Here is a 24,887-nt window from a genome sequence, read left to right as displayed (position 1 = left end):
CTTCATGACACCTGTGTCGTAGCACTTGGCAGGTTATACCCGCATCTGCGCATGTGCCCGTCATGGTCACCTCCCCACACTGAGCAGAGACCAGATGGAACTCACTGACCGGACAGGACACCCGGGAGGACGCCGCCCTGGGACAGTGGATGGTTGACGCTCGGGCACAGAGGCCGCCCTCGCTGGCCGCTGAAGTGACCGCCCGCTAACGAACGAGTCTCACATCTCTTTGACACAAAGCTTTCCCGTGCCGTTTGCAGCGAAGCATCGAGGACTGTCCGGGTCCACTCAGCCAGAGGAAGTCGTTGATAGATTAGTGTGAATGAAGATTAATCAATAATTTATGCTGATGTTTTCCCTCATGCTGCAGGGAGTCCTGTTTTGATACAATTTGACAGGGTCAGGCACACCTTGGTTTAATTAAAGCCGATACAGAAAATTAAAAGGAAAAAAATGCCTACCACCCACTGGCGAGTGGTCACCCTGGATGGACGCAACTGCGATCGATGAGGAGGGATCGAGGAGCGGACGGGCCCGCGGGGGGGAAAGTCCGGACTCAGCAGAAGCTTCTGCGCGGCGGCCCCGGTGGAGCGCGGCGAGCGCGCTTATTGGCATCTCATCGCGCAGCCTTTCGGAGGCAGGCCGCCCGCGCCGTGATGGATGGCCCTGCTGGCGGAGCCGGTGCTGAGACCCATGGAGCGGGCGGAGTTGGCGATCACGTCTTCCCAGCAGAAGGGAGGGTCTCGGAACCTGGCGGAGCAGCATTGTCAGGTGGGCTCCTTGGTGGGACTCCCCGAGGTCTCCCCCTCCCGGCTCTCCGAGGCTCTCCGCCTCCTGGTTCCGTTCTGCGAGAGCCCCCAGCGGAGTCTCATCACCCCTGGGAGGTTTCAGAGCTTCCGGGAACTGCTCTCTCAGCTCCAGTGTCCTCTCTGTCCTCTGGACGTGGGTGAATCTTTGAGGGTGACCGTCCAACTCAGAATGGTACCTCTGCCCGAGGCCAGGGGTGTGATGCTGAGTCAGGCTGGCCACCTGACCTCTTCCCAGGGGACGGCTCTCGCTCAGCGGGGTCCTCAGTCCCACCAACACGTGTGCGAGACGTGGCCCCTAAAAGGGTCTACCCAGAACCTCAGACCGACCTCACTGGGAATGAGGGTCTTTGCAGATGTGGTTAAGGCAGGACCGGGATCATCTTGAACGAGGGAGGGCCCTAAGCCAATGACAGGTGGGGCGCAATGGAGGGAAGGCCACGGGAAGGCGGAGCCTGGAGGGACGGGCTACAGGCAGGGCCACCAGGGTTGCTGCCCTCCGAGCGCAGGAGAGGGGCCTGGAGCCATTCCCAGGCACAGACCCCAGGAGGGACCTCACGCCGCACCCAGACTCGGGCCTCCTGCCGTGAGAGGACATCTCTGTGGTCTCAGGCCACTCTGTGTGGCCACTGGTTGTGGCAGCCACAGGACACTCATACGCTGCCTCCCGAGGCCCATCTCCCACCTTCCAGCCGCTCCCGGGCAGCCGTGCCCACCGCCACCCACCCACCCACGGCCGCTCGCTTTGGCTAAGTGCTTCGGATCTCAGCCCAAGTGGCCACAGTCCGGCCAGACACGGCTCACTCCACAGGTCCCTCCTGGCCCGGCGCTGGCAGGGTAGCCTCCGGCTCCGACGAGGCAGCCCGGACCCACCGCGACGGGTCAGAGCAGAGGCTTCAGAAGCCAGAGGTGCGAGCCCCAGCGCTGCCTCTTGCTGGCTGTGTGGCCTCGGGCCCGTTCCGTTCCCTCTCTGGGCCTCCCTTCCCTCCTCTGCAGCGGGGACTCGGAGCAGGCCCGGATGGGCCGGCGCAGAAATTACCTGGAAGCACTTAGCACAGCGCCTGGCCCCGGGTCAGCCCGGCCGTGGGCCGAGCGTTGTCACTGTGGTGCCGTCAGCGGCGTCTTCCTCTTCTGTCCACGTGTCGGTTTCCCCCTCTGGACAGGACACGTGAGGGGCACCAGCAAAGGTGGGCACCCGCCCTGAGATGCGCTGGCTGCAGCAGCTGCTCCCCCGGCCGGCCAGGCACAGCGCGGGCGGGCTCCCGCGGGCCTTCCTCTCCCGCTCCGCACACACACTCCCTGCCGCAGGCCGGGCTGCCTCCCACCCGCCAGCACCCCCAGCGCAGCCCCGAGAAGCCCTGCAGGCCGCACGGCCGGAAGTGACCGCTGCAGCCTGGACACGGGCTGCCGTCCGAGGTTGGGGTCTGGGAGCCAGAGGCAGCGGGGGCTTGCATTTCACTGGCTCTCGTGAAAACGGGGCAGTGATTCCTGACTCCGAACAGCCCCCCTGACCCCCGGATCCGGATCCCAGCATGGCAGAGAGCAGCTCCGAAGGACGGTGCCTGGAGGCCTAGCAAAACCCAGCACCGCCTGCTGCGGCTCAGGCTCACCCGCGTGCAGGAAGCCTTGAGCCGGGGCGTCGCCACGAATGCCCGGTGGACTCTCCCCCTCAGGTCCTCAGAGGCTGTCATCGTGCCCTGGGCCCCTCAGGGGACCCCCCTACTGCAGCTCCCGGACCCGGGGGGACATTAAACGGACTTCTTACCTGGTGGGCAGGAGGCTCTACCAGCCCTGGCAGCGGGTGTGATGGAGCGGGTGGCATGTGGGGCCAGGCTGCCACTCCCCTGGCAGACATCGCTAATCGAGCCTGGTCGCTTCCGCACGTTTGTTCTCTGGCCATGCCCCTGGGGCAAGGATGTGGGCCAGCTCATGGGCTGGGACCTGCGTCCTTGCAGGGCCCTGGCCTCACTGGGCATTCGCTCCCTCTGCAAGCCAGTCGGCCATGAGCGCGGGAGCCAGTCCGGCCGTGAGCGCGGGAGCCAGTCCTAGGCAAACCTCAGTGTGTTCTCACAGACGGGCGGGTGGGATGGGGAAACGCACCAGGCATCGAGCCAGGCTCCCTCGGCCGTGCTGCTGGGGAGCCAGGGGTTTGGGGCTTATGCGTTTGTCGAACAGACGGCCGGCCCTGGTGAAGGAAGTAAGATCAGCAGCGCGTGACTCTGGGCGCCCTTTGCTCTGGCCGTGGCCTCTGTCTGCTCAGCACTGCCCCCTGCTGGGGAGGCCATTCTGGGCCCTGACTGCAGGTGCACAGGGTTGGGGTCCTTTCCTGACTGGAGCGCAGGCTTCTGCTTCAGGAGGGGGGTGGCGGGCAGGGGGTGACAGGCAAGGGGTGAGGGACAGGGACCTGCGGCGATGGAGGACCTAGCTGGTGCCGGGCACTCTCCAGGGCATCCCATGTTCACCACGGATTGCCACCTCCATGTGCAGAGGAGGGACCGGAGTCTCCGTGGTCACGTGAGCCTCTGGAGATCGCGCTGCCGGTGACCGGGTCTGATGGGAGCAGAGCAGCGTTTGGGACGCCCCGGAGACCACGCACAGGGAGGGTTGGTGCCCTGGCCCCGGGTTCTCCCTGAGGCTCTGCCGGCCGTGGACGAGGACCGGCCAGTGGGCATGATGGCAGCTCCTCCAGGGCCATCGGGCTGGAGCGGAGCCACTGCCACCAGCTGTGCCCGGCAGCTGCCTGCCAGATCCCCACAGGCTCGCCACCCTGCCAGCGGGGGCAGCTGCTGCGGACGGGCCGCTCTAGGACATCCAGTTCCCTCCCGCCCCCCCCCCCCCCGGGCCTGCAGAGCTGGCAGAGCCTGGGAGCCACGTGCAGGCTCTGTGCAGAGGGGTCCTTGCCTGTACCGCCCCCCCCCCCCGCCCTGTACAAGGACAGGCGAGAACACCTGCTCGGAGAGGCTCCGTGGCTTACCCACGGCCACCGCTAAGCCCGTCAGTGGCAGAGTGGACATCGAGCCCAGAGCTGGGTCCAGAAACACCCTCTGGACACTGGGCTCCCTCGTTCTGGCCTCAGCCTGCCATGGCGGGCGTCCGAACTATTTGCAGCTGCTGTCCTTGGAGAGACAGTGTGAGAAAGGCTGTGAAGCTTGTCTGTGCTGCCTCCTGGGGGCGTAGACAACTCTTCTGACCCCCGGAGGGGATGTCTCCCTGAGCGCCCACCCCGCACCCCCACCCGGAGGTGGAACTTGATTCCAGCACCCCTCGCAAACTCACACATGACCTTACCCACCCGCAAGGCCGCCAGTATCACCACTTCCCGCCTGTCCCAGCATGTGGCCTGGGCATGCCGTCCGCCAGGCCCGCACTGCGCTCCAGGCCCGCTGTCCTCTGGAGACCCCGGTGCCACCTGCTCCCCACGCCCGCGCCCGCGCGGCGAAAGGAGGAGCCCCCCCAGGCGCGCTCAGCTTACGGTCCAGCCGGGCCTGGGCTGGGAGGGAGTGGAGATGGTGAGCAGTTTGGGGAGGTAGGAGCCCCCTCTTCTGAGTGGGGTAAAGCCTTTCTAGGAAGCATGGCGTTCGATCTCCCCATTTAGAAGAGAGGAAAACAGGTCCAGTGGTTCCCGAGGAAGGTCCCGGGCCAAGCCAGTGAGGGGCCTCCCGCCCGCCCGGGGCCCAGGCAGCCTGGGCTCCCCGCTGAGCCCCTCCTCCCGCTGGGCTCCATTTCCCAGCGCAGCCCGCAGCCCGAGGCCAAGCAGAGGGGTCACAGCTAACTATATGCTAATGACAGCAGGGACCAATCAATCTCCCCTTAATCAGGCAATCGATGCACACCGGCAGGTGTGTTCAATTCTGGCCTGGGACTGAGGGCGGAGGGAAGGGAGGGGGGAGAGGGGTAGGAGGAAGGGAGGGGCTGAGCTCCCAGCCCACCTTCCTCCACCCCAGAGAGAGCGGCTGCAAATTGAAATCACGGCTCAGGAAAGAACCAAGAGAAAGGGGGGGGTCAGCATCTTTTTAATCAACAATCAGCTGCAGCTGCTAATGAATCAAGGTTCTCCAGGGCCCCAGGGCACGCCCGGGTGGAGAGGCATCAAAAGTCGTCCGCCCTCCCCTGCCCCCCCCCCCCCCGCCATCGCTCCCCCTCAGCAGTGGGGAGGGGGCGGGGTTAAACCTTCAGACTGGGGGACCTCAAGGTCAGCTAGTCCCACCCCGCCTTTTAGAGATGGAAGGGTCCCCCAAGGTCACGGCCACACTATCCCCTCAATAGACGAGTCAGCAAGACCCAGGGAGTTGCTCCTCTCGCCTTGCTCAGGAGGGCTGCTGGTGACAGGTGCAGACCGGCTCGTGCCTGGTCCTGGCCCTCACCGGCCCTCCCTGCACCGCTGATTGCAAACCTACTGCGCGCCAGCTTCCATGCAGCAGCACGCTGCCCTCAGCGCCTCCAGAGAGCCTCGTTGCTGTGGTTTCCCCCCTTTTACAGGCGAGGAAACCAAGGCTCAGTCAGGATCGTGGAGTCTGCCAATACTTCAGGGGGGCCCGCCGGACACACAGGCCCAGGGTCCGGGAACCCCAGCCCCTGTGTGTTCTGAGGTGCCCCGGGCTGCCCCTGGCTCTGCACCCCTCAGCCCCCAGCACCTGCTACCGCTCTCCTACATTGCAGGTCAGCTTGGGGGGCAGGACTCTGACGGTGCAAGTCCTTCACTGTCGGTGTGAGGCCCTGGGTTCCTGGCCCTTGGGGCTTAGTCTGTGTCTGGGCTCAGCAGGCAGCGTGTGGCACAGACCCAGACGCCCTCTGAGACCTTCCCAGCGCCACACTCACCCCTCCGAGAGGCTCACCAGCTTGCCCAGGTCACCCAGCAAACCGACAAGGGCCCGGGCGCGCTGCCCCGGGAAAGCCCCTCTGCCACCGTGCCCTGCGCCGCCCCACAGCCGCCACGTCAGGGGCAGAGGGAGAAGCTGGGCTGGGAGGCAGGGGGCAAATGAAGCAGGTGAAGGAATCCGTGGTCTGGGAACCCATCCCCAGAGCAGTTCGGCTCCGCAGCTCTGCCGCTAAGAGCTCCGCCTCGGAGACGAGGGTGAAGACAGGCGCAGGGCCACAGCCAGGAAAACAAACAGGCCTCGGCTTCTGCACCGCCTGCCCCTCCATCTGTCATGATCTGCCTTCCTGCAAGCGCGCACACACGCGAGAACACACATGCACACACGCGAGCTCACACATGCACACACACAAGTGCACACATGCACACGCGAGCACACGCGTGCACGGGCAGCTATAGCCTGCAGGCCCCACACCCACGCTGGGCTGACCTCAGCCCTAAAGCCGCGGGTGGCAGGAGAAACCCCACTCAGGACAGACTGCATGGGAGTGGGGGGCCCCTGGCACCGAAGGCCCGGGGCACCTAGGCCTGGGGGATGGCAGCAAAGCCCCGGAGCTGCGCTGTCCAGGACGACGGCCACCAGCCACATGTGAATCAACTACACACTTTGAGTCCGATTTAAATTTATTTCAATGCCCTGCAGTTTAATACCCGGCTCCTCAGTGCATGAGCCACATTTCAAGCTCCGGAGCCACATGTGACAAACCAAGGCTGAGCCGCCACCCGGCCATGGACAAACCCAGACCCCAAGCCCCGTCAGGCAGCCATCCACAGGGACGTGGCTTTCCTCCCAGGCTGCTTCTCTCTCCCCTCTCGGCCAGACCTTCTGTTTGACCCTCTGGCACGTGGCCCAGCCTGGCCCCAGCAGCCCTTCCTCTGCCCTCTCAGCCGGCCCCCACCCAGGAGAGACCGTGGCTGGCTCGCCGGGTCTGCAGGCAAGCACAGGGCCCGGGGGGGGGGGGTGGCCGGGGGGAGCGGGGGGCGCAGGCGGCTTCCTCAGAAGGAATGTGGCTCCCAGGGCCGGAGCGGGGAGGATGAGTGAGAGGCGTGGTGGGGTGCGTGATGAGCTGCGCCCCACTCCAGGCGGACGTGCCTCCGCGGGAGAGCCTGTCTCGCAGCAGCTCGGACACGGTGCTCTCGATCACGTTTCCAATCAGAAAACTCCAGCCGGCGAGGGAGAGTCAAGGAAGTTATCCAGCGTCGCACGGGAGTAATTGGCAAACCCTCAAGGTCAGACTCCCTGTGACCGTCCTGACAGCAAGGCTGCCCGGGGACCGGCAGGCTGGCACCAGGCGGCTCCCCTCTCCCCGCTGCCTTCTCATTGCTTTGTCCTCCCTGCGGAGAGAGGGCCCGCCGCTCTAAAAGTAACCCCTCCCTGTCCCCGTCCAGGGTCCCCAGGTCTGAGCGGCTGGCCCTGCAGGAGCCCCAGCCTGGAGATGGCCAGCCTCCCGGGCCGCAGGGCACCCGCGGGCAGGCGGACTGGTGGCCGTGTTCCTGCGGGGCTGCAGCTCCGGGGCTGCATATGGGGCAGGCTGACCCCTACAGCAAATGACCCCAGGCCTCAGGGGCTCAGGCAGTGCGCGTGTCTCTCTTGCTTATGTCCCCGTCCAGTGGAGGTTACTGGGAAAGGGCAGACCAAGCTCCATGCGGCCACCCAGGGAACCAGGCTCCTTCCACTGCAAGGAGTGCTGGGAACTGTAGTTCTGTGTCCAGGCAAAACATGGGCAGGAAGAGGCCTTCCTTCAGGGTCACCTGTTCCCTCCTGCCCCTGGTCCATGCTAGGGTCACCCTGACAGGAGGCCTCCTGCCTCCGTCTTTGGAAGTGTTGGCAGCAGGGCTGTTGCCGGCACACCCTGGGACTGCCCCTCTGGTTTGCAGGCCAGTCCCGGGAGGACTGGAATCCCAGGTGGATGGCGGGTCCCTCTGCGCGCCTCCGGGAAGCCATTCGCCTGCAGCAGGTTCGCCTGCCCAGGAGGCTACACCAGCCACGGCCTCTGCTGCCCTCGCCTCGAGGCGGGCAGCGGCTCATACATTCAACAGGCTCGATGGGGCCGTGGGGACAGGACCATCAGCAGGACCTGCCTGGACGCTCACTCACCCAAACACCTCTGCCCTTTCCTACGACGCAGCTCCTGTATGGATGAGCGCTGGGCGAAGGGCTTCGCGCCCTCCTCTCCTGCCTCCCAGCGGCCTGCAAGGAGTCTGTGGTCGGTGGTGACTCTGGACTGAGGCCTCACCTCTGCCTCTGCCAGCGGCTGCAGCTCTCCCCCACTCACTCAGGTGTCCCTGGGGGCTCCCTTCAGCCAAGGGAGGTGCCAGCCATGCCAGCAGAGCCCCAGAGTCACTCATGGGATGGGCGTTGTGCTCCCTTTTGCCCTGTCGTTGCCACGAGAACGTGCACGGGCTGACCTGATGGAGAGAGGAAAACATGTAATACGCGTTAGCACAGCCAACAGCAAGCTGGTCCCAGACACGGGGTCAGCCCAGCCCAGGCCTGGGCGTGGTGCGTGCCGCTGAGGCTGGGGGTTGTTCGTTACGCAGCACTGGAAGCGATGTGTATTTGGTACGTGCTCATTGTGTCCATTTTGTTGTTGTTGATCCTCACCTGGGGATATTTTTCTATTGATTTTCAGAGAGTGGAACGAAGGGGGAGAGACAGAAACACTGATGTGAGAGAGACATATCGGTTGGTTGCCTCCTGCACATGACCCGACCAGGCTGGGGATCAAGTCTGCAACCAAGACTTTGATCCCTTTGACCGGGATCAAACCTGAGACTGTGCAGTCCAAGGGCTAATGCTCTATCCACGGAGCCAAACCAGCTCGGGCATCATTGTGTCCATTTTGAAGATGGAAAAGCTGAGGCCAGGAGCTGTTAAGTACTTTGCTCAAAGTCTCACTGCTGGTAAATGGCAGGGCCTGGGTCAGCCCCTATCCACTCGCCGCTGAAGCACAGGCCCCCCAGAGCCTCAGCTTCTGTCTGAAGGCCGCTCGCTCCCCGCAGCCGGATGGTGCAGAGCAGGTGGAGCAGGTGCCAGTGTTTGCGGAGTGAGTGGAAGGTTCCCGCTTTGAGTGGCAGCGACCGGGAGGCCCTTCCTGCTCTCGGGAAGCTCATGGGCCTGACTCCCTCCAGCAGGGAGCGGGGCCTCTGAGCCAGCAGTCAAACCCCATCGCAGGAGCCGAAGCCAGGCCAACAGGGACACATTCCCACTCAGGCAGGCACTCTGCTCTCCCGCAGGCCCAGGGGAGACCGGGCCGGAATCAAAGGACGAGGGGAGCGGGGTTCTTTAAAAAGCTCTGGGCTTTTGATAAGATGACAGCCCCTTTGGGAAAGAGGTGGGGAAGAGGAGGCCGGGGACAGGGGAGGCGGGAGCGGGAGGCTGCCGGGTGGTTCAGGCCTCGGTGAGACCAGCTGAGGCCAGGGAGCCACCCAGAGGGACACCTCGGGGGGAGGGAGCAGTGTGCAGGGAGAGGAGCTTGACCAGGCCCCTTCACCGCGTCCTGCCCACCCCAGCCCTGCAGCCCCAGGAGCTCCCCAGGGAGCCCTGCTCTGCTCCGCCATCACCGAGAGCAGAGGAAGCAACGTTCTCTAGTTGGCTGTAGTTTTCTCTCTCTCTCTCTCTCTCTCTCTCTCTCTCTCTCTCTCTCTCTCACGCACACACGCACATGCACACGCACACGCACGTGCAGAAACCCCTCCTGATGGGCCGGCGTGGCTCCCTGGGTGGTGTGATGACAAAGCAGAGCACCCACCCGATAAGGGGTGTCTACGCCTCGCCGGCTGCTGGACACTCCAGCCCCCAATGTCCCTCTCGTCTCCCCAGGAGCCAGTGCGTTTTCAGGGTGCTCCATGTTCCTGAAAGCAGAGGAGTCGAATCCCACCCATGGGCTGGGCTCCCGGGAGCGGCCGGGCGAGGCCAGAGCCTCCCTGCGTCTCCCTGTGAAAGCGCCTGGGCTGGCAGTCGGCACGCGCTGATCCGTGGCCGGCTGAGCCAGTCTCAGCAGAATGCGAGCGTGTTTCGTGCAGCGGGTGCTCAGTGAGTGCGTGTAGACACGTGTGCTTCCAGGTGACGGGAATTGGCGGCGGCGGGAGTGGCGCTGCTCCCTGCTCCACCCTGATGCTCCCGGCATCGCTTCTTTGGGGGTCTGTTTTCCCGGCCGCTGAACAGCAGAGCTGGGCTGGTTTTAGCCTGTGTTTCGGTTGTGGGTCATTTCTATGAGTCAGACGGGCGGGCAGTTATAAGCTGGACGCGAGGGTCAGAGAGACCTTCGTTTGAAGCCTGGCTCTGGTGTGTGCGTGGCTTTGGGCGAGTTGCTCGAGTCCTCCGGGCCTCCCTCGTCAGGATGACTGTAACGGGCCCTGCTTCTGAGCGTTGCCGTGTTTTCCGTGAGGCAGAGCACGGACGGTGCCGCGCAGCCCGGGCTGGGCGCTCGCTCAGGGCGGTCGGCGGCGCTGCTGGGCCGGCGTTCACGCACGGTCCGGGCTCGGTGCTTCTGGACGGAGGTGCAGGAAAGCAAGGACCAGGCCCTTCAAGGTCCCTCCGTGGGGTGGGGACAGAGAAGGCTGGTGGGAGCAGCCGGGGAGCGCTGCTTGCTGGGCGTGGCTCTCGGTGTCCGCGGAGCCAGAGGGCACAGCGGGAGAAGTGGCCAAGAGGGGGTCCCTGGAGGAGGAGACACTGAGGACGGGCCTTGAAGGGGACGAGGGGGCGAAGGCCTGGGCTGAAAGGACCCGAGTGTGCAAAGAGCTCCAGACAAGAGGAGGGAGTGTGAGCACAGACCTCTGGTCAGAGACATGGGGTGGGTTTGGCCGTCGCCATCAAGGGGGCGTCAGGAGCACTGCGGGGGGTCGGGGCGGTGCCCAAGGTCCCCAGGGGAGGACTGTTGCTTGGAGATGCAGTGATGCGAAAAGAAAGTCCCCCTCCCGGGCACTGGGAGTGTCTGGCCAGCAGCCCTTGTCTGGTGTCTCCGCGTCCTCTGCCCCTGCCATCACCGCTTTCTTTGGCCCTTGGCCCGGGCAGAGGCGAGACCGCTGGCCTCCAGCCTGGGTGTCGGTTCAGCACCACGGAGAGCGCCCGGGCCCCCCCTGCCACGCCTTTGGGCTCAAAATGCCAGTGATTCCTGGTCTCCCACAGGCCCCTCTGGAAGCTGGTCACGGCTCTGCTGTGCCCACGCTCAGACCCACTCCTGGCTTTTTCCCCTTCGGTGTCTCATGCCCTCAAAGCCTGGTCTCCGTCTCCCATGGGGTCTTCTGCCTCGTTCACTCCCCAAAGGTTTCCGAGTGTCCCGAGTGTCCCCACGGTGCCAGGCAGCGCGGACCTCAGGTCTAGGCTGAGGGCGGTGGGCGCAGAGGGCCCTCGGCATCCGCTGGCTGCATCCCCTGGGTCCCCAGAGCCCCCGGCACCTTCTGCAGAGAAGCAACTCCAAGGAATCGGAGGCGGGGGAAGCCGGGTGGGCAGTCGCAGGCTCCCCGCGCCCCGAGCGGCCACAGTGATGCTCACACATGGCGCTGCTGGTTACCCGGCTGCCGAGTGCGCCTGGCTCTGCAACGGCCGCAGGCGGGCACCCAGGCTCGCGGTTACACGGAATCGGCGGGCCCACCTGGAAGCGTTGCTGTGACATCCACGCGACAAGCAGCCCAGAGAGAGGAGGCCACGCCCCCACAGCGCAGCCGACATGCGGCAGAGCGCCGGGCCCAGGTGCCTGCCTGTGACCCTCTCAGAGCGCCGGCCTCAGCTGCTCCTCTCAGGTCGGCCATGGCTGAGTGTCACAAACAGCAAACGGCTTGTCTTGGTAGTTTCTCCTTTGCCAGCATCCCTTCTCCAGGTTCCCCGCCGCGGGGTCTGGCCGCAGCGACCTCCCGCCCTGGGCAGCTGGGGAGAGCGTCCCCCTGCGGGAGCTGCCTGCTCTGCGGGGCCCCTGATCCAGCCAGGCGGTGACCCCAGCGGCGGCTAATGAGCAGGGGTCATCGGGAAGGCAGTTCCGTGAAGGGTCCTTGGTCTGGAGGCTCCTGGCATGAGCACACGGCCTCCTGAGAACGTGTCTGGAGGGAATTAATCATGAGGCTCAGAGAGTCGCCAGCGCCAGGGAGGGATGAGCAGGATGGTGGGGTTCGGGTGGGGGGTCCCATCTCAGCAACCAACGCTGGAAGTAATTCTGGGAATGTCGATGCCCAAACTCGGTGGGAGGCCTGACGAGGACGCAGCATGCAGGACAGGCCAGGCCGGCTGAGAGAGGCATGTTCGGATAGCCCGTCGGCCTCTGCAGCTGGGGACAAGGAGGGGTGCTGGCTGGCATCCATTCATTCATCCATTCATTCGTTCATTCATTCATTCAGCCTTCTGTCAGTCGATCTGTATTCCTGGAGGTCCTCCATTTGCCGGAACCTGGGCAGGGACTGTAGCAATAGTGACTGGACAGGCCCGATCCCGCCTTCAAGCACTAAGTTGCACAGCCGTCTGCGATCGGGCTCACGGCTTCTGGACCGTTCACTGCTTCCCGGGTTCGCGGTCTCCCCAGCTCCATGTGTTGAGCATCGTCATGTATTGAGCCCTTACTCTGTGCCTGGGCAGCGCTGTGCTCCCAGCACATCCTGACAATGCATTTCAGGAGGTGACACTGTCGTTCTGACCTTCGGGGGGGTGTGCGGGGGGGAGCAGGGGGTGTTAAAACTCGGAGAGGAGAAGGAACTCGCCCGAGATCCCCCAGTTCCTCTCCGCCTTTCCAGGCACCTGCCAGCCAGCACCCACGCTACAGACGGCTGCAGTGCACCAGCCCCACTGGACGCCGCGGGGGGGAGCCAGAGAGACAGGCCTCAGACACGTCACCCCGTCAGTCACTGTGACGAATGCTGAGCAGGCAGGCTGTGGGTTGAAGAGGGTCCCCCATTTCATGTTTACCTGCACCCCAGAACGTGACCTTATTTGGAATAAGGGTGAGGATCCGAGATGAGACCGTCCTGGATGAGGGCGGCCCTCGATCAGTGACAGCGTCCTCATCAGACACGAAGAGAAGACGGCACAGAGGAGCGGGTGTGGCCATGGAGGCAGAGGTGGGATTCTCAGCCACGGCCACGGGAGGCGGGAGGCCAGAAACTGGGCGAGGAGGCGTGGGGCAAGTGACCGCAGAGTTCCAGGGGCCAGCCCTGCGGGGGCCTGGGTTTCGGACATTAGCCTTCAGAACTAGGGATCCGCTTCTGCTGTTGCAGCCACCGGTGTGTGTCGGCCTGTCGCAGCCGCCCCGAGAAAGCACGGCGGTATCCAGGCCCGTCCGGTCTAGAAGGTCAGGGGCAGTCCTGGAGGCGATGACGCCAGGCGTTTGCACAGGAGTTAGCAGCACAGGGAGTCCCAGCTTGGGAGTGGCAGGTGCAAAGGCCCGGAGCCAGGAAGGAGGGCCTGAGGGAGGGACCCGGAGCGGGGAGGCCCAGGTGCGTGTGGAGAGGTGGGCAGAGGAGGCCCGAGGCGCTTCCAGCTGCAGCCTGGTCTCTGCCCTCCGCATGCAGGGGCTTCTGGGTAAATGTCAGGCGCTGGGCTGTGTGGTGCGTGTGCTTGGGGAGTGCGGCGGCCGTGGCCGTGCCTGCAGTGTGCCTGCCCCTCCCAGGACAGGGGTCCCACCTGCTCCCAAGCCTGTGGCTGCGGCCTTGTCCCCTGTCAGGCGCGCTGCCGGGAGGCCCCTCCGATCCCTGCATCCATCCCGGGTCCTTTGTCCGTTAGACACACACACACACACACACACACACACACCCCACCCCGTCCTGCCACCTCCCTCCACATTCCCGTTCCCCACGCTCTCGGCGTGTTACAGGGACTTTCCTCCTTTGATCATCCTCGGACTGAATTAAAATGGCATCGCCATGGCCCTGTCAGAGGTGCCCCAGGAATTCGAGTCTCCGGTGACTTCATTAGCGCCGGTGCCTGGAGTCGTCCGAGCCCCTCCCCCCGCAGAGGGGCCTCATTAGCGGGGAAATATGAACCACTTAGTAGTTCCATTAACTCGGTGCTTCCAGCCCGTCTCATCTCTGCCTTTCTTCCCGCTCTGCCCTTTCCCCCTCCCCCGCGTGTCTCTCGTCTCCGCTCATTATCCCCAGGGCCTCCGCGTGGCCACCATCCCCTCACTCCGGTGCCCCCCGTCCCCCCCCCCCCGCCGCCTTCCCCTCCTCCCCCATCGATCTCAGACACCTGCAGCCAGGACCTTCTGGGGGAACCCAGGGTGCCCACTGAGAGCCGCCCCCGCCCCACCGAGCCCCGGATAACACCACACCGGCTTTACACCTCCGTTCGCTGCCGCTGGAGTGGCTAACAGCCAGAAGGCTAGCAACCCCAAATGCTGGCGAGGATGGGGCACCTGGGGACTGGGGCGCTCCCTCGGGGTGTGGCCATTTCCTTTAAAGTTCAGCGCTCGCCTGTCCGGGAGCCCCATCCCCACGCCTGGGCACTCACCCGAGAGAAACGACAGTGCGTGTTCACAGCAAGACTCGCTTGGGGGTGCCCAAGGCAGCGTTGTTTATAGCGGCCAGGACGGGGAGCAACCCCAAATGCCCACCAACGGGGAGGGGGGGTGAACAAATCGTGGTTCCTCCTCATGATGGGCGATCGCTCTGGATGAGGGATGCGCGCAGCTCACACACAGCGGGGATGGCGGGGGGGCAGGCCAGTGAGTGCGGGGTCCGTGCCCGTGCAACCCGAGAACAGCAAGAACCGTGGTGTTAAAAACCATTCAGTGGCCCTGACCGGTTTGGCTCAACGGATAGAGCGTCAGCCTGCGGACTGAAAGGTCCCAGGTTTGGTTCCGGTCAAGGGCATGTACCTTGGTTGCGGGCACATCACCGGTAGGGGGTGTGCAGGAGGCAGCTGATCGATGTTTCTCTCTCATCGATGTTTCTGGCTCTCTATCCCTCTCCCTTCCTCTCTGTAAAAAATCAATAAAATATATTTTTTTTAAAAAAACAAAAACATTCAGCGGAGGGGGGCGGCCAGAAAGGGCGATGGAGAGCTGCTCCGTCTTGTCCTGGGAGGTGGGCCTGTGGGCGCATAAAGCTTGCTGAGGTGGGCATGTAAGACCTGGCACTGGATTGTACCTTAATCAACCAAAAAATGTATACACACACTTTGAATAATTACAAAGGCAGTGCTTATTAAAATACATTTCATTTTCAAAATTAACCTATCAGCTGTTAAGGTGTGTATACAATTTTGGGGGACACCTGTATGTGTATGTATGCATCTGTGCGTTTGCATGCATTCATGTGCATGCGTGTGCATGCGTGTGCATGCGTGTGCATGTGTAAAGAGCCCCTCAGGCCTTACCCCACCTGGGACTCCTCCCCTTCCCGGTGTCCAGCCCACTTCCCAGCGGAGCCAGGGGCACCGTCTTCAGGCCCCCAGGCAGCATCTCTGCGTTTGCTGCCAGGAGCCTCCTGTCCCGCAGCTCAGCACCGGCCCTCGGGCGCCCCCTTGTGGACACAGGTGGTGCTGCACCTTCTCACCGGCCCAGGGGCCCAGCATCACCCCCGATGCCCCTGGGGGCTGAGCAGACACACAGGAAATGATTGCCGCCTTCGTACGTGTGGCTGTAGCTACAGTCTACTACGTGTGTACCTCCTATTTAGGCTGATCTGTTAAATCCATACAGATCCATAAACTCCGTTTGCAGTGCACGTGTCACTAACTCTGTGATCGTCCTGAGCTCCGGGAAGGGGTAGGCACCGGCCAACGCTCTGGCTCTCAGCGTCCCCGGGGCCTACAGGTCAGCAGCCTCTGCCAGGCCTCGCCGCAGGCTTGCCCACGCCCAAAGGCCCCTGCCGCCTGCTCTCCACCGCCTGCTTTGAGGCCGTGCATGGAGCTCAGGGGCCTGAGGTCGGGCTCTGAACTGGACTGAGTTGGGTTTGGTTTCTGGCTCCGCTGTGTGACCTTGAGCAAGTCGCATATTCTCTCCAGGCCTCAGTGTACTCATCTGTGAAATGGGGTAATAGCACCTGCCTCCTTAGGCTGCCAGGGGGACCAGGCGACGTTTTGCTTGTAATGCCCTGAGCTGGGTGCTTGTGGGGAACGGCATAGCCAGGCAGCCCTGCACACCTCCAGGGTCCTGTGAGCTGAGTGGGTCTCCCAGCCCCCAGGTGAGGGGAGATGTCGGTCAAGGGCAAAAGGTTTCCACTGTGAGATGAATAGGCTCTGAGGGTCTATGGGCAGCACGGCAACTGCAGTTAATAATACTGTTATATCCTGGAAAGTTGCTAAGTGCACATCTTTAATGTTCTCACCACAAAGAAGAAACGGTAATTATGTGACAGGTAGAGGTGCTAACTAAGCTACGGTGATAATCATTTTGCAGTTTATACGTCTATCGAGTCAACACTTGGACACCTTGAATTTACACAATTTATATCTACCAATTACATCTCGATAAAGCTGGGAAAGATTTTAGTAGAAAAGTTAGGACATAATTCCTTCATAAAAGGCAATTATTTACATTTTAAAAAAGATTTACATTTCAGAAAAAAAAGCAAGCAAGCAGGTGAGAGAATGCAGAAACCCCGCTGACTGCAGAAGAGGCGGCGGTGAGGGGAACATGGAAAGGAAATGGCCCCGTGCAGGTGACAGTCGGTCCTGGGAATGCGGGGGGGCAGGGGGGGCGCGGCGCCCTGGCCGCAGCAGAGCTCACCCCACTCTCCCCGTGGGGACAGCCTGAAGGCACCGTCACTGTGCCAGGGCCTCAGCCAGGCCCGGCCCAGGCGCTCCTGGCCCCGGGAGGGACAGAGGGGCTGATGGCGTGATCAGCCCACAGCGCAGGGACCTGGTTTGCTGGCCAGGCTCGCCCCTTACTCAGCTGTGTGCCCTGGGCGGAGTCACTAGCACCTCTGAAGGGTCTGTCTGTTTGGAACCCAGGTCCCTCCCTGGGCCGGCACCAGCGGGATGCTTGACACAGACATGACACAGCAGGAAGGACAGTCCCCCTGGACCGCGCTCCGCACTGACAGGGAGAGTGGGGAAACCGAGGCACGGAGGGGTTGCTGAGGGGCGTTGGGTAAGAGGAAGGGCCCAGATGCTCCATGCGGAGTCCCCGGGGGCACTGGCCTTCCCTCCCGCATCCTCTCCGAAGCCCCCCCACACCAGGCCTGCTCCCCCGCCTAAGAACCTCACAGAAGGACCTGTTCAGAGCAAATGAGGCAACACGGGAAATAGAGAGAAACATCACCCCAAACCCCGCCGCTGACGGAGAGAGAAACATCACCCCAAACCCCGCCGCTGACGGGAGAGAGAAACATCACCCCAAATCCCGCCGCTGACGGAGAGAGAAACATCACCCCAAACCCCGCCGCTGACGGGAGAGAGAAACATCACCCCAAATCCCGCCGCTGACGGAGAGAGAAACATCACCCCAAACCCCGCCGCTGACAGGAGAGAAACATCACCCCAAACCCCGCCGCTGACGGAGAGAGAAACATCACCCCAAACCCCGCCGCTGACGGGAGAGAAACATCACCCCAAACCCCGCCGCTCACGGAGAGAGAAACATCACCCCAAACCCCGCCGCTGACGGGAGAGAGAAACATCACCCCAAATCCCGCCGCTCACGGAGAGAGAAACATCACCCCAAACCCCGCCGCTGACGCCACCTCGGTGCGACGCACCCCTAGGTGTCCTTCCCCGCAGGTTCGGGTTCGCATGAGCCCCCATGGGCGCCATTTCACAGAAATGAGAGCGGCTGCAGCCTGGCTTCCGGCCCGCTGTGCACGGGCCATGACTGTCACAGGCTTTTATGCCCGTGCCCCCGGCCCTTGTCCCGGCTGCGTAGGCCTCCGTTTGGTGTCAACTCTGCCCTGGGTGACACGGGGTGTCCCCCCAGCCTTGGCCTCCTCGTCCCCACCCCAAAGCCAGCGGCGTTCCTCGCCCACGGCACCTCTGCCCTGGCGCTGGCCCAGGGTGAGAAGGCTCCTTTCCCCGTCTCCCGGGTGGGCGTGAGGTTGGGAAGTTCAGAGGTCGGGAGCCCTGGCTTCTGAGCCAGACAGACCTGGGCTGCATCCGGGCCCCCCCCCCCCCCTCCCTGGCCCTGAGCCGCCTGCGCTCCACTTGCTCGGCTGTCAATGGGTGTAATGACCGCGCCAACCTCACGGTGCGACCGGTTAGCTGGGACCGGCTCCCGGTAAGGACTTCAGGCTCAGTGGGGCTCCGGGGGCCTCACCCAGACATCGCCCCGGCCTGCCCCCGCCTCTGGCTGTCAGGGTCTGTGCCGACCTCATCTCATCGCGGGAGGACCCAGACCGGCTGGGGAGGAGGGGGGGTCACAGACGCAGAGGGCGATCGATACATTATTTAACAGCGAGAATGCAAATGAGGAGACATTAATGAAGGCGCCCCCGCCCCGCCGCCCCGCTTTTCCTGGACGGCACGCTTGCTGACAAATTCTCTAGAAAATATCAAAACAGCCTCCGGCTGGAGCTGCCGCCGCGATCACCGCTATTTATTATTGATGGAAACCTTGGCAAGTTCTCTTTCTAAGGAAGGGAGCTGGGGAGAGAGCTGCTAATCCGCGTTCAAAGGGACACACTTCCGTTCCCCTCCCAGGGGAGCGGCCACAGGCGCACCTGCGCACTGCACGCCGCCCACCTGTCCCGCACCCCGCACTGCATCCCGCCCACCTGTCCCGCATCCCGCACTGCGTCCCGCCCACCTGTCCCGCATCCCGCACTGCGTCCCACCCACCTGTCCCACATCCTGCACTGCATCCCGCCCACCTGTCCCAGGCAGTTTCTTTTCGGTGCGTTTTCCTGGGCCAGGGATCAATGGCCAGGCCTGGGGAGGGAGGGGGAGGGGTCCCACACTGCCTCAGGCCACGGAGGAGCCACACGCCTGGGCGAGGCCTGTCTGTGGTGACCCGACAGCTGTCCCACAGGGTCCTGCCCTTGTGGGAGCAGCCAGGTCATCGAAATGAAGACACAGGAGGGGCCGGGGCGTAGGGAGTGGTGGCGGCTGTGGCGAGCTGGGGACCACAGGCCTCGTCTTGAACAGGCAGCTGTCACTGCGCTCTGGGCCCCCTGGTGATGGAGGAGTTGGGCCTCCTGTTGTCAGATCTCCCCACTCTTCAAAGGAAGGCGGGCATAGGGTTTTAAGATGAGATTTCCCAGTTTTCAAACATTGGCAACTCGTTCTTACCTCGAAAACAGTGTGCAGGCCGCGCCCAGCCTGGGAGCCACAGCTGTGCTCCAAAAGGGACCTCGTGTTCCCCGCTCTCCTCCTGGACCGGGCATCCCCGCGAGTGGCTGCCCACAGGAGCGCTGGCACCAGCAGCCTGCGGGCTGCAGCAGGGAGCCGGGCACCACGGCCGGCCTCGGTGAGGCTGGCACTGAGCTGGCACCGACCCCGTGGCTGCAGCCCCAGCGGCCGGCACCCCACAGCCCAGTGCCAGCCCCTCCCCGTGGGGAGCCGCGGACTTGCCGTCCCTGCACAGGCGGAGAGAGCTGGCCTGGCACCTCCACTCGGTCCTTGAAGGGCCTGGGCCTGGCTTTTTGTTCTCACCCCCCACAAACATGCTTCTCGCGAACCAGTGACCTTGGGCCAGTGCATGGCCCCCCATAGCTCCCGTGTCTCATCTGCAACAGGGCCCCCCCTCTCCGCGTCGCTGTGGGGCTAAATGAGGTGAGAGGGTCCACGGGTGTTAGGGTGTAGTCGGAGCTCAATAAATAAACGGTACACGTTAGCCGGTTTAACGGACCGTCTGCCGGCTCACTCCCGGCCTGGGGAAGCCCCTCCCTGGAGGAGCCGGGAAGAGACCCTGTCAGCTCACACGCTGTGCCCGGTACCAGCTGTGCCCCTCCTGCTGCCCCCCTTCCAGCTCTGACCCAGCCCCTGGGAGGCCACGACCGCCTGCTCCCTGGCCCAGCACACAGGGAGCCCCCCTTTCAAAAAATATATATATTTACATTGATTTCAGAGAGGAAGGAACAGGCAGGGAGAGAGAGAAACATCAATGATGAGAGAGAATCACTGATCGGCTGCCTCCTGCAGGCCCCACGCTGGGGATCAAGCCCACAACCTGGGCCTGTGCCCTGACCAGGAATCGAGCTATGACCTCCTGGTTCATAGGTTGGCGCTCAGCCACTGAGCTGCACCAGCGGGCTCAGGGAGCCCCTTTCAGGACCAGGGGGTGGACGTAGGCGGAGCTTCATGTGGGGAGGGGGCCGTGGCTGCTCTGGGATGGCAGAGACCTCCATGCCACCCACCACGAGGGGAGGGGGTGGCGGGAAGACAGCGCCAGGCCCCAGAGCAAAGGTCATCCCTGTCTCACTGTCAGGCCCAACTTTCCGATGAGCCAGCAAAGCTGCCTGGATTTAAGAGCTTATGGAGGGTTTCATTAAAGAACCTCGTGATCCTTCGGAAAAATCCCTCTGCCGCATCCATCCCCTTAAAAGGCGTTTGCTCCAGCAGAGGGAGGGGGTGAGCACGAGGAGGGGGTGAGGGTGAGGAGGGGGGTGAGCACGAGGAGAGGGTGAGGGCAAGGAGGACCCTTCCCTTAATCACTCCTGCAAAGACCCTTTTCCACATGTAAGATTCGCCTTCCGCCCTGAGGTTGCCCTCACAGGGCCCAGGGGTTGGGGAGTGAGTGCCTTCGGGGCCCTGTCTCCAGCCACCCCTGGACCACGCCTGCTCCCAGCGGACTGCCAGGGGAGCCATGTGGCTCAGCGGGCCCTGCTGCCAGGAGCCGAGCTGGTGGGCAGGTGGCAAGGCCTCTTCCAGGGCCGCACGGGTGGAGCCAGACTCTGGATGTGGAAGGAGTCTCCTCCTCTCTGAGGCCGAGGGGGGCAGGCCCAAGGGGGACAGGCCGAGGGGGATAGGCCTGGGAGAGGACAGGCCAAGGGGGACAGGCTTGGGGGGACAGACCGGGGCGGGGGACAGGCCGAGGGGAATAGGCCAAGGGGGACAGGCCGAGGGGGACAGGCCGGGGTTGGGGGGGGACAGGCTGGGTGGGACAGGCCGAGGGGACAGGCCGGGGGGAGAGGCCGGGGGGGACAGGCCCGGGCCGCAGAGCTCTTTTGTGCCCAGATCCCAGAGGGCAGGTTTCCATCCGGTTTCCATCGAGGATCCGAGCCAGCGGCACCAGCCTCACCATCCCCGTGGAGAAGGGGCACAGAGCCTCCCACGGCCACTCCCGCTGGCCTCGGGCCACTGCCCTGCGAGCGCCTCTGGGCCCGCGCTGCCTGCTGTTCCTGTGGTCCAGCCGGGCCTTTGCTCGGACAGCCCTCCCACAGGCAGCCGGGGTCACCCATCCCCGGCCCCCAGGGGGCTCCTGGCCACGGAGAAGGGCAGGGGAGAAAGGCAGGACCCTGGGGGACCCCCAGCGATGGGGGTCTTTCTCGGGGCACAGCAGGGCCAGGAGGGCTCCAGGCCTTTGTGCAGGGTCCCTGCAGGCGGAAGGGAGGAGCTGGACCCACCGGACAAACACACCCTCGGGTGAGGACAGAAAAAGCAAGTCCCTGACGAGGGGCGACAGACTCACCTGCGTTTCCCGGGAGGTGAGCTGCTCCCCGGGAAGAGCGTCTGTTCCCACGGGGCCGCCTCCCCACAGGGAAAATGGGCCTCCCGGGCCTGGCAAACCGGTTCAGATCCCCACTCCCCCACTTCCTGCCCCCCTCTTTTTGTTTTTTTATCCTCACCCGAGGATATTTTCCCATTGATTTTTAGAGAGCGTGGAAGAGAGAGGAAGAGACAGAGAGAAACATCAACGTGAGAGAAGCACATCCATTGGTTGCCTTCTGCACGCACCCCGACCAGGGCCCGGGCTGGGGAGGAGCCCACAACCAAAGTACGTGCCCTTGACGGGAATCGAACCCGGGACCCTTCGGTCTGCAGGCCCACGCTCTATGCAGTGAGCCAAACCGGCTAGGGCCGGACTCCCCTTCGATAAAAAACACCTGCATGGAGGACGTGGAGAGAATTACATGTGGAGCTCATGTACCCAGCGCAGGGTCTGGAACAAAGCGGGTGATCAATTTTTTAAGAGCAACAAATGTTAGTATTTTAAAAGATGCGATAAATCAAACACTTGCTGTACATCCTCTCCTCTGCCTTTGCCCCGGTCCCTCGATGTAGTTCATAACTCCTGCCCCGCGACACCCTCTTCAAGATGACGTCCCCAGTTTGTAATTCACTGGGGTTTCTTTCCCCCGAGACGCACATCTCCAAATCGTGATCTAAAAATATATATATATATAGCCGAGACCGGTTTGGCTCAGTGGATAGAGCGTCGGCCTGCAGACTGAGGGGTCCCAGGTTCGATTCCGGTCAAGGGCATGTACCTGGGTTGCGGGCACATCCCCAGTGGGAGATGTGCAGGAGGCAGCTGATCGATGTTTCTCTCTCATCGATGTTTCTGACTCTCTATCTCTCTCCCTTCCTCTCTGTAAAAAATCAATAAAATATATTTAAAAAAAAAAAAAATATATATATATATATAATAATACAATCAACACAGTGACCCTCTGAGTCTAGAAAAGTCTACGGGCAGTGACTGCTCTCAGGACCGGAGTGAACAGGAAGGGTTTAGGCCTTCAGGGCTCTGCCTGGGGCGTTGCATTTTACAGGATCTCCTGAGCTGAGGGGCCTGGGACTCGGTCTCCCCGCCCACCTCCCACCAGAGCGCTCTCAAGGAAATAGGAAATGCCAGCCACCGGCCAGGGCTGTCCTGAGCCACGGGGAGCCCGGGTGCCCTCCTTGAGGCCACCGTCACTAGGGGGGTCACAGCCTCCTTCCCACCGGCCCCTCCCACCTCAGAATCCTCCCCCTCCAAAAATATCCCAGCAGCCAGTCCCAACCCAACTCCCAGGCCCACCAGGCGGCCGCTCCTGCCCCCCGCAAGCCTGTGCATTTTGTCCCCAGCGTTTCCCCAGGGAGTGGGCGCAGCGAGGGGCATCGGGGAGGCCCGGAGCAGGGGCATGGCCGCGAGGCCAGGGCAAAGATGTGGGTCTCACTCCAGACCCATTCGCTCGTCGTTCCTGCTGCTTTTCTCAGCAGCTCCCGAAGCCAAGGCCGCATTGTTCTCAAGCCGCCATTCGTGTTGGGGTGTCAAGAATCGTAGTGTTTTTTCCCCCCAATATATTTTATTGATTGCAGAGAGGAAGAGAGAGGGAGAGAGACACATCAATCAATGATCAGAGAGAATCATGGATCAGCTGCCTCCTGCATGCCCCCTACTGGGGACCGAGCCCACAACCTGGGCATGTGCCCTGACCGGGAATCGAACCCTGACCTCCTGGTTCATCAGTCGACGCTCAACCACTGAGCCACACTGGCCGGGCAAAGCTGAGTTTTCTTCCCCTCCCCCTGCCCCCAGTGCTCCTGACGCTACAGGGTCTGAGCCAGGCAGACAGTGAGCATTTCTGGGTGGATTGGCAGCTGGTGCGGACCCGCATCCCCTTCCTCTGCTGGGAAAGGCACTGGTGGTGAAGGGCACTGCAACCTTGAGGGGATGGCAACATCGTAAAAGTTCCCCCGGGAAACAGGGAGACTGCCCCCGGGAGCCGGCCGCGAGGGTGCAGGGCAGAGCTCACCCACAGGCAGGATCTGCGTCCTGCACCCTTATCCCAGCAGGCGGGGCGTTAAAAATGCCTCGGGTGTGCGGGGCCTAAACTCTCCTTCTTTCTCAGACGCCTTGGGAACTGCTTAAAATGCGGGGTGTATCCCAAGGCAGCGGGTTCACCTCTGCATTCGGAAGGGAAGCTTGGAAGCGAGGCAGGAAACGGCGATGGAACAGCGGGCGCGGGAGCCCGAGGGAAAGACTAGGAAGCTAACCCAGACAGAGGAAAGCGAGGGAGGCTATGGAGGGAGCCGTCACCAGCCGGAGCCAGAAACGGGAGAACAGAGACACCAGAGCGAAGCTGGGGCCAGAGCTGGTGGCAGGCTGGGTGCCTGGAACTCCAGAAAGAAAATCGTAAGATTGAAACGCCCAAGGGAAAAGGAAGTCTGCGGGAGGGAAAAGGTCGTTTGAACTTAGTAGCTAAAGATGTGAACAGGTTCAATGAAGGTTTTCATAAAATACTGGAGGCCCAGTGCGTGACATTCGTGCACTGGCGGGGGGCGGGGGGGTCCCTTAGCCTGGCCTGCGCCCTTTCGCAGTCCAGGAGCCTGGGGGGGGTGGGGGGGAGGGTGTCCCACTGACGGCTTAGGCCTGTTCTCCACTGGGGAGTGTCTGCCCCTGGTGGTCAATGTGTGTCATAGCGACCAGTTCCCCCTTCAGTTGATTTGCATATCACCCTTTATTAGACAGGATCTAGGAGGAGGCAGGGCCTCGGGAGTTCTCTAGTCGAGTGTTCCAAATATCTTCTGGGTTCGTTTTAGCATCAGAGCTCTTTTTTCAATGAATAAAATGCACTAAGCCTTGCCGGAAGCCGGTCCATCCTTGCTGCTTGACACAGTCGCTGCAGGAAAGAAACATCTGCACAGCATATGTTTCAAGGGACCTGGCGTATATAGCATACTGTTCTTAATATGTTTGCTCCCCTTAGTGCTGTGTGTTTTAACCAAGGTCACCTCTCCGAGAAAGGTTGTTTCCCCAGGTAGGGATTTTTCCCTGAAGTCAGGGAGGGGATGAAACTCCTTAACTAAGTGCCAGGCGGGTAGTTAATCATTTTAACTACAAACAATCATGCTTAAGCTACATAATCTTTACTCCCTGGAATGGAGATAAGAAACGCCCTAACCTTTGTAATAGAAATTGACAGGATTAAAATCAACTGGGATAAATAAGGATGTAACAAGACAATAAACAGCAGAACCTCTCTGGAGATCGAGACCAGAACTTGGCTGGAGATCCTGGCTAGGCTGCTGATCAACTGAACGCTGTCTCCGTGTCCTTCCTTCTTCGCCGACTCCGTCTACGCCTTTGGGGATCCCTGGACCTGCTGGGGCTGGACCCCGGCAAAGCCTGTAAGGCAGCGGTTCTCAACCTGTGGGTCACGACCCCTTTGGCAGTCCAACGACCCTTTCACAGGGGTCGCCTAAGACCATCCTGCAGATCAGATATTTACATGACGATTCATAACAGTAGCAACATGACAGGTATGAAGTAGCAACGAAAATAATTGTATGGTTGGGTCACAACATGAGGAATTGTATTTAAAGGGCCAGAAGGTTGAGAACCACTGCTGTAAGGGCTGCTCTGGTAGGAGGGGGGCGGGCTCCACACACCCCCCCCTCGGTCTCCCCGCCCCACTGCCCC

At 62.4% G+C, this 24,887-nt stretch overlaps 1 protein-coding gene across 1 annotated transcript in view; it reads left to right on the top strand.

Moving 5' to 3' along the window:
• Positions 1 to 660: 660 nt before the first annotated feature.
• Positions 661 to 24,887, top strand: part of RAPGEF1 (Rap guanine nucleotide exchange factor 1) — a gene marked incomplete at its 5' end in the record, with an annotated part of 143,593 nt that continues 119,366 nt past the window's right edge. The window contains one exon of the mRNA XM_081103177.1: positions 661 to 960. Coding sequence (XP_080959303.1) covers positions 661 to 960 — 300 coding nt within the window. The remainder of the gene's footprint in view (positions 961 to 24,887) is intronic.

This window comes from Myotis nattereri, assembly GCF_964212035.1.
Source record: "Myotis nattereri genome assembly, chromosome: 12".
NCBI classification, from domain to species: Eukaryota; Metazoa; Chordata; class Mammalia; order Chiroptera; family Vespertilionidae; genus Myotis; species Myotis nattereri.
Note: the sequence above shows the minus strand (reverse complement) of the source record. Positions and strands in the feature narration are given on the sequence as shown.